This window comes from Bubalus bubalis, chromosome 6 (genome assembly GCF_019923935.1).
Source record: "Bubalus bubalis isolate 160015118507 breed Murrah chromosome 6, NDDB_SH_1, whole genome shotgun sequence".
NCBI lineage: Eukaryota > Metazoa > Chordata > Mammalia > Artiodactyla > Bovidae > Bubalus > Bubalus bubalis.
Genome location: NC_059162.1, coordinates 107538985 through 107552350, shown reverse-complemented (window position 1 = coordinate 107552350; position 13366 = coordinate 107538985). Strand labels below are relative to the sequence as shown.

The 13366-nt window shown below is 55.8% G+C and overlaps 1 protein-coding gene across 1 annotated transcript; it reads right to left on the bottom strand.

Annotated features, from left to right (window-relative positions):
- Positions 1-476: 476 nt before the first annotated feature.
- POU3F1 (POU class 3 homeobox 1) lies at positions 477-3427 on the bottom strand. Its single transcript, XM_025289045.3, has one exon. The coding sequence runs from the start codon at positions 3377-3379 to the stop codon at positions 2024-2026; it is 1356 nt and encodes a 451-aa protein (XP_025144830.1). The 5' UTR covers positions 3380-3427; the 3' UTR covers positions 477-2023.
- Positions 3428-13366: the final 9939 nt, after the last annotated feature.

Genomic DNA, 13366 nt, shown 5'->3' with positions numbered 1-13366 from the left:
AATGATGAAGTTGGCCTGGGCTCCACCCAGGAAGTGCAAAGTGAAGCCAAAGTCAGGGGTGGGTGTGTGTGTTGGGGGGAATGTAAATACAGAGATACCTGGCTGGTGGGCCAGGTAGAGAGAGGCAGGCTTCTTCCTTGGCTCAGAAGAGCAGTTGAGCTGTGCCTGAGGAATGGTTGATCCGAATTCGGTGCGGTGTCTGCAGTGTCTTATGCCCTGGTCAGATCCCAGGACAGTCTGTTTATGGGAGGGGGATATGAGGCGGCTTCATCTTCCCTAACTTCACTCATCTGAGGCAAGGGCCCAACTGGTGCCCAAGTAACAAGCTGCCCTGATACTGGCCTAGAAGAAGGTCTGTGTGGTCACCTTCCTCCAAGATAGTGATGTCAGACTTTGGGGGAGGCAAGCCAGGGTATCCCATCACATCACCCATGAACCAACACGGCCCTAGTAGTAAGGAGGACAGGACACAGCCCTGGGGTACATGTTTATGTGAGTAATAAAATATTTACTATAACATAAATATAAAGGGAACTTCCCAGTCTACATTATTATTACTTTTTTTTTGCAATAAGGATACAAAGAGAATGCACCAAAACATTGTTTCAAAAAATAATAAAAATAAAATAACAAAATTTAAATTCAAAAGGTAACAGAACAAGAAATGGAGAAGGGGGAAGCTCCAAACACATCCAGAAAATAAATAGAGATGGATCAGAAATCTGGAAATCATATTAAAATATCTTTTTCGGATTAGTGAGTGTACAAAATCCTTTAGGATAGGGAGGGAGGGCAACCCGGAAAACCAAAAATAAAAACCAAGCACAAAATGTTTCTTTCTCCCCGCCAGTGTGTACATATCTCACATATTTACATGGTTCCCACCTCATCCCAAACTTGGGGAATTTCTCTCCAGGCCTCCCCCAGCATCCCGCATCCTAGGGGGCTGGAAAAGGGAGCGGATTCAGGCAGAAGGTTCTCAGGGAACGGCTTATTTCTACAGCTGGTTAAAAAATATCTCCAACTTTTCCAAGTTTCGTTTGTTTGTGGCCAGGAGGGCAGGGCCCCGCGGGGAGCCGGGGCCCTGCTACTTGCTGGTCGGTCAACGGCAGGGCAGAAGCCCCTTCCCATCCGCGTGTGCGTGGGAGCGCAGATTCCTCCAGCGTGGCCGGGAACCGAGCAGAAGCTCGGGTAAAACGAAACGAAAAATGAACACTCGAATTTTTTTTTTTGTTACTTTTTTTTGTTTGTTTGTTTTGCCCTTTTTTTTTTTTTTTTTTTTTTTTTTTTTGAGGGGTAAGATAGGGAAGGTAAGGGGAAAAATAAATTAGGCTAGATTAAAGCTTTGGCTATTTCCTGCTTTTATACACAGACGCGGCTCTCGCGGCCTCCCCTCCGGGGCCCCGATAAATACAGTATACAGCGATTTAAATTAAGGGCGCGGGCGGAGTTAGAAGGACCCCAGGAGCCGAGAGGCTCCATGAATAAATAAAAACTGTAAAAAACCAAACCCGGAGGAAGGGTAAAGGGGATGGGGCGCATCCTTATGGGAGAGAAGAGGCGTGGAGCGAATAAGGTGACAGTTCCCCACCCGCGACCCGCAGGCTCGGGGATCCGCGCGGGGAAGAGGGATGGGGAGTGCCTCTCTTCGTCCTCTCTCCCGGGGAATCCCTAACCCCGTACCGCGTTACCTGTCGCTGTGGGGAGGCCGCTGCCGGGATCCGGCCCCGAACAGCCCGAGGGGGCAGGGGCGGGGGTCGTCGAGGGGTTGGGGGCAGGGAGCAGGCGGCGGGCAGGATGCCCAGGGTGAGTTGGCGCGTTCCGGATCTTCGCTCCTCTCTCTCGGGGCTCGGGCGACGCAGCCTGTCGGCCGTCTTCGCCGCTCGCAGGAGAGGGTGGTCCGGGTGTTTGGTTTTATTCGAAAGTTTGTGGGCTTTTTGTAAAATCCAAAGCAACCGAACAAAAAAGAGTTCAGGCCGCGCGGCGCCTCGCCGCGCACCGGCGGGGGGCCCGGCCCGCGGGGTCACTGCACGGAGCCCGGCAGTGTGTGGTGGTGGTGGTGGTGCAGAGCTGCCGGCGGGGGCGGCGGAGGCGCCGAGGGCGGCGACGCGCTGCCCCCGCCGGGCCCCAGCTCGCCGGGGGCGTAAACGTCGTCCATGGGCGGGTGGCCGGCGCCGGCAGCCGGGGTCATGCGCTTCTCCTTCTGCCGCCGGTTGCAGAACCAGACCCGCACCACCTCCTTCTCCAGCTGCAGGCTGTCGGCCAAGCCTGTGATCTCGTGCGCCGAGGGCTTGGGGCACTTGAGAAAATGGCTCTCGAGCGCGCCTTTGACCCCCACCTCGATGGACGTGCGCTTCTTGCGCTTGCGGCCCTGCGCCGCGATCTTGTCCAGGTTGGTGGGGCTGCCGCTGGACGAGTCGGTCTCCTCCAGCCACTTGTTGAGCAGCGGCTTGAGCTTGCACATGTTCTTGAAGCTCAGCTGCAGGGCCTCGAAGCGGCAGATGGTGGTCTGCGAGAACACGTTACCGTACAGTGTGCCCAGCGCCAGCCCCACGTCGGCCTGCGTGAAGCCCAGCTTGATGCGCCGCTGCTTGAACTGCTTGGCGAACTGCTCCAGGTCGTCCGAGCTGGGCGCGTCCTCGTCCGAGTGCTCGCCCACCGACGAGCCACCGCCGCCCGCCCCCGGGTGCAGGTGCGCCGCCGCCGCGTGCAGGCCGCCAGCGTGTGCATGTCCGTGTGCGTGTCCGTGGGCGCCCAGGTGCGGCGGAGGCGACGGCTCCAGCTGCGCCTCGTGGCCGTCCTCGTGCAGCGCGTGGTGCAGGCCCGGCCCCGCACCGCCACCGCCCGCCGCTAGCATCCCGGCCAGGCCGCCGCCGCCGCCCCCGGGGTAGGCCGCCTGCGCGTACAGCCCCAGCGGTTGGGGCTGGTGGCCCCCGCCGGCCCCTGGCGACGGAGACATGGCGGGGCCCAAGTGATGTGCCGTGCCGCCCTGCGCCCATGCCGCGCCCGCGTGGGCCGCCCCCTGGTGCACCAGGCGCGCGTGGAAACCGCCGCCTCCGCCACCGTCGTCGGCTCGGCCGGTGCCGCCGCCTCCCGCCTTGCCGTGTTCCAGGTGCGGGCCGCCGGCCCAGTCGCCGCCGCCGCCTCCTCCCGTGGGTAACCACTGGGGGTGCGCTAGGCCCACTGGGTGGCCCGCGCCCGCGCCCAGCCACTCGTGGTGCATCAGCTTCTGCACTTCGCGGTACGCGGCCCCCGCGTGCAACCGCTCGGCGGCCGCAGCCGCTGCCGCTGCTGCCGCGGCATCCGGGTGCATAAGTGGTCCTGTGCCCCCGGCTCCGCCGCCGGGGCCCCGCGGCAAGTACTGCGCGGTGGTGGCCATGCCGCCCCGCGCCCCGCGCCGCGCCGCGCCGCCGCTCCTCTCCGTCTGCGGGCCCCGCCGCCGCGCTCCGCCGGCTTAAAGCCGGGACCCGCTCGGCGCTCCGGAGCCCCACCCCACCCGCCGCCCATTGGCTGCCCGCGGAGCCGCCTCCCGCCCCCCCGCGGCCCCGGCCCCCGCCCCCCGCGCCCGCCTGCCTCACGGCCGGGCCGCCCAGAGCTCGCCATTGGGCCTCACTCCCGGGGTCCCGCGCGCCGGCCATGCTGATTGGCCGCTGGGGCTTCATTCACAGCCCCCCTACAGTCCGCGTACACACTCACGCCCCGGGGGCGCGGCCGCCACGTGGGGAGTGGCGCGGGGGTGGTACTGGGACCGCACCCCCTCTCGTCCTGGCTGCGTGGGCCCCGCTTTCCCCGGTCTCTGGAGACTCCGAGCCCGGCGGGTCCCACGCTCCACGCGAGCAGAATTCCCGCAGGTCTCCCGCCCGGGTGGCCAGAGGCGGTGGCGAGGATGGCGGGCTCCGGGAGGCGCTCGGGCTCCGAGAAGCCGCTTAGCCCCGCGCTCCTCCCTCCGCAGTGCCGCCGCCGGCGGGCCGGGATTCCCGCGGGTCTCGGCGGCCGCGAGCTGCAGGCGGCGCGGGTCCCCGGCTCGGTTGCGGCGCGGTTGGTCACCTTGCCCGCCTCGCCTCCCACGGCTTCCAGCGGGCGCGGAGCTCTCCTCTGCGCGACTCCCCGGCCCGTCTCGGTTTCCCTTCTTCGTCCTCTAGGCCATCCAGCGCAACTCCGTCGACCTCCGCGGCCCTGAGAGAGCATCCGGCGCGGGCAGAGGCGTACCGGCCCGACTTCACGCCTCTCATGGACTCTTCTCCAGGGTACCGTGGCCCAGGTGAGTACCGCGCGGGTGGCTCCGCGCCGAAACGGTCGGCGGCAGCGATGCTGTGGGGGAGACCGGAGTTCCTGTAACCAGGCCGATTCCGAGGTTCCTGAGTGAGAGGACCTCGAGGTGGAGACTGGCTCCGGGGAAACGCCGCTGACAGGGCTGGTGGACAAACAGGGCCCACGGATATCTGACCCACGCCACTGCCGCCTTCTCACTCCTTCTCCTTCCTGCCTGCATGGCTCATTGGCCTGGGTCATGGCAGGGTCACGCCTGGGGGGAAACTTGCTGTAGGTGAGGAGCCGCGTGGACTTGGGGAAGGGCACTGGCACCTCAGAACTCTGGAGTGCAGGCCGGGAGCTGTCCAGCTTTGCAGGGAACCCTGGGCTGGAGTTTAACCCACTTGCTTGGGGCTGCTGAAAAGGGCACTGGGATTGAAGAGGCCTTCCTTGTTGGCAAGGCTGGGGTATCTCCTCATCCCCCAGGTCTTTGAGGGCTCCCTGAAGGATCTTTAGTGGACTTAGGCCTCAGCATCAGCTCTTCCGTGACACGTTGGCTGGGGGTTGTGTGGAATGAGCTGAGCCTCCACTCTTCCCATGCTGAGGCTTGTGTCACAGGGAGTCTTCCAGCTGCCAGTTCACCTCTATTTTGTCACTGACCTTGCCTCCAGTGGATTCATAGATTCCAGGGCCCCAGGGCCCCAGACTGCAGGACCAAGCTGGGGGCCCAGCTAGGGCCCTACTGGCAGGTCAGGACAGTGGAATAAAGCTTCAGTGTGTGAAGGATGATGGGGGCTCAGGTGGCAGCTGCAGTGGGGGTGACTGGGACAGAGTCAACAGTGACAGGGGCACAGATGTGCTTATCCAGGCCTGGAATGCCCCAGGACTAGCCTCTGGCTAGCCCGCAAGGGAGAGTGGCCTTTGGCCACTGTCCTGAGCAAGCTGCTTAGGTCCCATCTCCATTGCAAGAGCTGTGATGGAGCTGTGTGTCTGAACCTAGCTAAAAATGCTGGGCTTTCCTGGACTCTGGCCCAGGAAGTTGTCACCTTGCAGCATCCCAGGACTTCCTGACCTCTCTCCCAGGCCCAGGAGTTAGGACCACACCTGGGAATTCTGTAGTGAAGTCCCCTTTCACTCCAGTGCTAACCAGGACGGTGTGACATTGAGGCTTAGGCTTCCAACCTGGACCTGCCACTATCTTCCTGGGCAAGAATAACTTCCTGGTTTGTTCTTTTACCTGTAAATTGGGAATAACAGTACCATAGGCAGCCTACCTGTCTCACTAAGGTAAGTCATAGAGTGGTACAAGACAGTGGGAGGGAATAGGACTCAGAAAGGACTTTTACTCATGTTGTTTCTATTGTTAGCACCCAGTGAATGAAGAGGTTACTCCCACTCTCTAACTAAATCGCAGTTCCCTCATCTGCAGAGTGGGGATGTGGAGGTTCGGATACTATGACCTCTTTGGTAACCTCCCTTCCAGCTCTGATGGTCTGAGTCTATGAACCTATCTCAGTTTCTGTTGGAGGAAGGGAAATGTCTGGACAGTGGACAGATGTTGTTTGGAATGGTCACCATGAGCAATCGGTGTTTTAACGAATAAATGCTTTTCATTCATGTTGTTACCTGCTACTCTCAGCCCCAGGAGAGAGCACTAGAATTGTTCTCCCATTGCACAGATGAAGGAACTGAGGCCTGTTCAAGGGCTCAGAACAAGCCTCACCCTGGGGAGAATGATGGGGAAGTCCCACTCCCCATGGCTCCCCATTGTTCTCCCCAGGCTGTGGAAGGGGAAGTTTCCTGTGGAGGCAGCGACTTTGGCCTTCACAGCGGAGAAAGCTTACTGCCCTACCTCTGGCCAACTGGTGCTCCTGAAGGCAAATTCCCAAGTCTGTGCTGAATTGAGGGGTGGCTGCAGCAAAACCAGACTCCTAAGCAAGTTACCAGCTTGTCAGCTAGCAAATCTAGTCGCAATCCCATTAATCCTTTTAACAGCCCTGCTCTATTTTGCCTTTGGAGCCTCAGTTTCTTCGTATAAAAACAAGGACAGAAATGCCTACTTCTCAGGTTTGTTTTGGAGCTACAAGGATGAAACAAAGCATGTAATTTAGATGCCCTCTTAGTATGCGATGTTGCCCTGGGTTGAACAGCAGTGTGAAGTAGGAAAGGATAACATTTCTTTCTCTGCTTTCAAAGTTTTAGATCCTCTACAATGATATGGGTTTGGTCTTGAGTCACAATTTTCTTGTACTTGAGAGTTAAGTTTTTCCTAAGAAGTCTCAGTATTCCGTTTGCTCTTTTTTTCTTTTTAAAGATATTTATTGATGTGGACCACTTTTAACATCTTTATTGAATTTGTTACAAAGTTGTTTCTGTTTTCTGGTTGTTTTTTTTTTTTTTTTTTTGGCCTCGAGGCATGTGTGATCTTAGCTCCCTAACCAGGGATCAAACCTGTACCCCCTGTATTGGAAGGTGAAGTCTTAACCGCTGGATTGATAGGGAAGTCCCATCCCCTTTGCTCTTGCTCTTCGAGATTCTATGCAGGACACTGAGGGCGATAACATGGCTAGTGGCAGAGATACCCACTACAGAGCATCCCCTCTCTCTAGGAGTCCTGCCCTCATAGACCACAGAGAAAACCTGGAAGACGGAAGTCAGATACCCACCTGACCCGTGCAGACACAGAGTGGTTTAGGCATGTGAACAGATGTGCATTCACACACACACAAATACACATAACATGCAGATACACACATGAAATTTAGCCTGAGGACAGACATACAGATTCATAATAGGAACACATGGACTCACATTATTAGGTCGGATATTCAAAGTCACACAAACCAACTGCTGCTGCTGCTAAGTCACTTCAGTCGTGTCCGACTCTGTGCGACCCCATAGACGGCAGCCCACCAGGCTCCCCCATCCCTGGGATTCTCCAGGGAAGAACACTGGAGTGGGTTGCCATTTCCTTCTCCAATGCAGGAAAGTGAAAAGTGAAAGTGAAGTCGCTCAGTCGTGTCCGACTCTTAGCGACCCCATGGACTGCAGCCTACTAGGCTCCTCCATCCATGGGATTTTCCAGGCAAGAGTACTGGAGTGGGGTGCCATTGCCTTCTCCAACACAAACCAACACACGATGATAAATACAGACATGTGTCTCAACATTTGCAGAGTCCACACCGAGGCTGAAGTCAGCTCAAGCAGGCATTCTCCTTCAGCCTACTAGACCCAGACCTATAGGAGACCTACAGGCCCCTGGGGTGACAAACACGGAGGCTGTCAGCTGGCATGCCAGTTCACAAAAATGGGCGCACCCTCTTGTGTTCACAAATGTGAGCATGCACTCTCCCACCCCATGCACAGATACAGAGAGGCCCACCCCATGCATCACATAGGCACCTACACCCTGTAGGAACTAACCCATCTACACAAGGGATCAGAAAGCCCAGGATGGGGCCGTGCCTAGCCCAGAGCTTAGCCCATGCAATTCAGCGGCCCCATTCATTTGAAGGAAGCAGGAAAGCCCTTTCTTTTCATATGTTTTTTTTTTTTTCCCCCACTCTCCTTGTCTGTGGAGGGCAGCTCCCAGCCAGGCCGCCGCCAGCCTCAGAGGCTCCCTGGCCTCCCTCCCCAGCGGGGGCCCCTGCCCAGCCTGCCCCCAGGCCAGGAGCTGCCTGGGCTTTCCCAGAATGGCGAGGCCTCCTCCAGGCCCTGGAGTGTGACCGAGCGCCTGCTCATTTGACACAGGTCAGCGAGCCTCCAGCAGATGGGGCCCTCGCTGTGGGGGGTCTCTGAGCTGGAGGGGCTGCAGTGGGGAGGCTCTGTGGGGACGAACTGCAGCTACACAAGCCCCCATATCCTCTCTCCGAGAAGTCTCAAGTCAGAGACACAAACCCCACAATCTACATTCACACTCCCGCCTGAGAGATTCAGAGGCGGCTTGTAGAATATGACTATACTCGCCATCAGCAAGCAGCAGGGCAGCCGCACATGCTCTATAATATTCTAGATGCACATCCCAGACAGGCGAGCATGACAATGGTGTACTGAATGAGATTTGGGAGGGAGGAAGACAGGGCAGCTGGGTCCAGCTGCTTTCCTGCTTTGGTCTCTGGGCTCCTGCCATTATGTCTTGTCGCAATGGGTCAGTGGGTCCTCGGAGTCCAGGGGAGCCCTGAGAGCAGATGCAGCCACAGACCTAAGGCCTTTTCTTCTTCTTCTTTTTTAAATATTTATTTATATTTATTTATTTGACCATATTGGGTTTTGGCTGGGGCATGCAAACTCTTAGTTGTGGCATGTGGGATCTAGTTCCCCATCCAGGGATCAAAGCTGAGCCCCTTGTATTGGGAGTGTGGAGTCCTAGCCACTGGACCACCAGGGGAGTCCCCAAGGCCTTTTCAATATTGGAGGAAAAGGGGCTCCGGACACTCTACCTGGATCCCTCGCGAGTCAGGAATGCTGAGTGGAGGTAAAGAGAGGAGAGATCAGACTTGTAGGGAGGGCTTCTGGGAGAAGCTCATGTCCTAGGATGCCCTCCTGTGTGCGTGGGCTTGAAGTCTTTGTCCAAGGCAGGCTGAATGGGAAGGGGGGCAAAATGGGGGCAGCCTGCTTCCGTTCCCTTCTCAGCCCACCAGTCTTTCCCTTATGCTCCAGATCCTATGTTTTCAGTGTCAAGGAGCCCTAGGTTCCATCTTGACTCAGACCTGCCTGATGACACTAATCTCAGCTCTCCTGATCTCTGTGAACCTCAGTGTCCTCATCTGTAAGCTGGGCAGGACGGTCTCCACTGGGTTCTTGTGGAGGCGGGATGAGATCACTGCCTGGATGGAAACTTGGAAAGGGAGAGCGTGGCTTGGTTTTCCTGCCTGGCTGCCAGGGGTGAGTAAGAGGCTGTGAGAGCAGGAGCAGAACCTGCCTGTTCCCTCAACCAGTTCTTGCTAAGCGGTGTCGGGAGCGACCACGCCCACACCCTGCTTGTTCTGGGCTGGAATGTGTTTCTGACTGGAAGCGTCTGGCAGGGTCCCGGCTGTCTCAGATTCCAGCCTGCCTGCGTGCTCAGTTGCTTCAGTCGTGTCTGACTCTTTGTGACCCCATGGACTGTAGCCCACCAGGCTCCTCTGTCCATGGGATGTTCCAGGCAAGAATGTTGGGAGTGCGTTGCCATACCCTCCTCCTGGGGAATCTTCCCGATCCAGGGATTGAACCTGAGTCTTATGTCTCCTGCGTTGGCAGGGGGGTTCTTTACCACTAGTGCCACCTAGGAAGCCCAGCCTGGGTAGGTACATCCACTTTCTCCCTGCAGGTTGGCGCCAGCTAGACAGATTCATAGCACTCCCCACTATCAAGAGATCCTTCCCACATGGGATGGGATCACTCTATTCTGAGTTCTCAAACCCCCTCCTCTGTCCCTCTGAACTCAGCCCCTCCAGGTGTCTTCCTCTTTTGTCCTTCCTGTGCTCCTGAGAGTCACGTATAGGGGACCAGAGTATAGGAGAGGCACGGCTGCCTTTGGCAGAGGAGAAAGAAGCAGTCTCACCTATTAAGTTTCCCTATCTCTCAGTCTTGGGGATGGGAAAGAAGGATGAAAGGTGAGATATCTTTTAGGAATGAACCTTTCCTTGTGTTTTTTCCCTTGCCTCAGCCTTCTAAGTCGATGGGTGGGGGTGAGGGTCCTCCCAGTGCATCAGTAGGACATTCAAATTAGGGGTGGTCAATTGCTCTTGAAATTTACTTTCATTTTTAGCAGAATGGCAGCCTCTGAGCTGGTGTTAATGCCCACAATCCGGTTATGCAGAACACGCTCTCTGCAAATCGGTAAATCATTAGCAGGGATTAATCACTCTGAAAGGCTGGGGCTGGGTTTGAGTTTCTCTCTCTCTCACTTTTTTTTATTTTAACACACTTTTTATCTGGATGGCTGCAAAATTCACCACCACAGGGTGGGGTGGGAGCAACGAGTGATAATTTAAGTTCTTGTCATCATTGTTAGACAAGGGATGTGCCTTCCTGGGCTTAGTGTTGCCTCTGGCCGGCTGAGGGTGGGGGTGGGCAGCTGAGTAGTCTGGAAGGGAGGGAGCTGGAAGGGAGTTCCTTGTGTCTGTGTGCCTTAGGGTGTTTACAGCAGTGAGCTGGGGGCTTGGTGTGCTTGTATAGGTGGGCAGCTGCAGGTTAGCATGCCTGCACGAATTCCTGTTTGTATTTTACAGATGCGCGTAAGTATTTCTGTGCTTGTGTTAGGGTGTTTGTGCTTGGTTTGTGTTAATATGTGTGCATTAGTGTTTGTGGTTGTTTCAGACAGTGCTTGCCATTGACAGTGCTTGCAAAGACCACACCTCACCTTCCTGAGTCTCCAGGAAGCTCTTGAGCGGGAGGAGGTACAGCTGGAGGGAGGGCCTGACTTCACCTGTGGGGGCGTGGCTTATGCTTTATTTACATATGCATGAGCTGCTGCCTCTAGGAACTCCCCTTCAGAATAGACTGAGTCTAGTGGGGGAGCCCCTTATGGCAGATGGGGAGATGGGGAGGTCAAGGTCTCACTGTAACCCCTCTCATTCCTCTGCCTCAAGTCTAGTGGCTTGGACTGGGAAAGCTGTAACTTCTGCAAAGCTGCAGTTAACACAGCTCTGTCTCCTGATGGGAGCGGCATGGCAGTGATGAGAAAGTTCTTTTTTCTTCCTAGTCTGCGATGCCCCTATGAGGGCTCTTGGGGAAAGAAGGGCATTCTTCTAGCCAGGACCAAGCTGATGAATGGGACTCACTCTCACTTAATGTCCACACTTCCTAATTTCTGTCTTTGTCTCTAGCTTAGTGCAACTTTGGAGCAGTAGTTACTTTCAAATGACTCAGAAATGGCATTTCTAGGGCATTGGTCAGGGTACATGAGTATGGAGATGAGGTCACAGGACTTCCCCCCTCCAGTCCCAGAGTGTGGGGTTTGAGGTAAGACTAAGTGGGCTTAGTCTTTACATCAGCTCTGATCCCCACCTAGTCCCCTTTGTACAGAGTCATCTCGGTGGCCCGGGTTCCATTGTCTACCATGCCACAGATGGTGCAGATGCTCTGTGCTCTGGTCCACGTGCCTCCTTCATTGCCCCACCGAATGTGCTGTCTTTCCCTCCGTGCAGCAGGCCAGCTTGGAGTCAGGGGGAAAGACAGAATAATACAGCTCTTTGGCTGTGCAAGTTGGGAGGGCCTGGAGAGAGCTGGCTGGGTTCAGTGCTGGCCTTCCTCAACTTTCTCAAGAGTAGCAGGTGGAGGGTGGCAGTGGCAAAGGAGAATTTAGGAATTATATTTTCCCAGGGACCTCTTAGCATCTTTATATGTCTCTGGTGGCAGACATCTGTCTGAGCTTAGGGTAGCATCTGCCTGGGCTGGAGACAACATCTGTTTGAGGCTGGAACACCTGGCTGAGCCCAGAACATTATCTGGCCCCAGGAAAGCTTTCGTCTGGGCCCAGGACATGTATCTGAACCTGGCACAGCATCTGTCTGGGCCTGGTGCAACATCCTCCTGGCCTGGGGGCAATGTCTGTTTGAGTCCTGGACATCTGTCTGACTTGGGGATGTCTGCTAAGCCCAGAACAATACCTGTCTGAGCCTGGGGGTGGACTTGTCATTGCAGATAAAATCACCCTGGAGTCTCAACTTTGGTTTGTGGCTGAGAACAGAATATATGCCAGATTCACGTCCCTGCTCTCATTTCGACCAGGAAAGGGCTCTTCTGTAGAGTGCCTCAGTTTACCTCCATCTGTAGGCCCATTGGCCTGCTAGCTCTGGGCACCTCAAGGGACAGCCATAGCCTACACCCCCGGAGCTCCAGGAAACCAAAGTTAAAAGAATAAGGGGGAGCGGATAGGTGATAAAATCTAGCTACTGTGCAAGTTGGGAGGGCCTGGGCTAGGACCATTCTTCCTTCCTCCAGTCCCTTTGTTGAATCAAACCAGAGAGCGCCCCCCCCAAGACACACTCGGACATGTCACTTGCCTCCCGAGAAGCTGTTCCTTGCTCCCCATTGTGTATAGTATCCAACCCAAAGCCCCCTCTGGTCCTGCCCCTGCCTCTCTTCTGAACCAGCAGCATGGAGCTTCTTTCCCACAAACACATCAGGTCCTGATGGTTCCTTACCTTTGTGCACGCAGCTCCCTCTCCTTGGAATGCCTTTCTCTCTGCCCCCTCCCCTGTCCTCCCATCACACCCTTCAGGTCCTATTTCAAGGGGCACCTGCTCTGGGGTTTCTTTTCACTCCCTCTCTAGATCAAGCCACAACTTCTGCCCTGCTTCCATGCTGATTTGTGAAGACTACCTCTGTGTTAGCATTTGTGGGCTGGCATGCCATTGCCATTGCCCTTTGTAGATCTGTCTCTCCTGGCAGTACTGTGAGCTCCAAGGAGCAGCTGGCTCTGGTTCTTGTCTGTCTCCCCAGCACCCAGCCCAATTCCTGGTCTCTGGCGGTGCCAGTAAGAAAGACCTGTCAGACGATGACATGGTTATGCTTCTGTCATCTCATTCCATTCTCTGTTTGTGACCTGGACGAAGATTCGAAACTGACAGGAGCAGTGATGGCCACGGAGCAGCAATGACTCGAGACCTAGTGACCTGTCTGAGGGCTCTGGGGATGGGACCCCATCTAAGTCAAGGCACACTTGGCCTAGCTTGTTGGAGAAGTTTCAGGGTTCCTGGGCTTACTGATCCTGCCAGAGAGGGCAAGTCACATAAAGTATTGTTACTGTAAACACCATGTCCAGAGCAGACTGCTCTCCCTGACCATTTTTGGAGGAGAGTGTCTGAGGACAGAGGCTGAGTAGGGAGGCATGCAGAACCATGAGGAGGTAGCTAGGAAATGGGTGCTCCCAGGACAGGGTCTCTGCCTTGGTGGCTTTTATTCCACCAAATAGAAGTAGCTTTCTTGTTTTTGCTGCTGGTGAAAGCCATGCAAACTCATTTGTCAAAATTCTTGGCCTCAGAAATATATGAAACAAAAAGTGGAGGGCCTCTGTTCATCCCTCTACCTCCCCTCTGGTAACTGCTCCTCAAGGCTATATCTTTCCAGAACTTGTTTACATGGACACACAGTATTTAATAAAATCGCTGAGATTTATTGAGTGCTATCC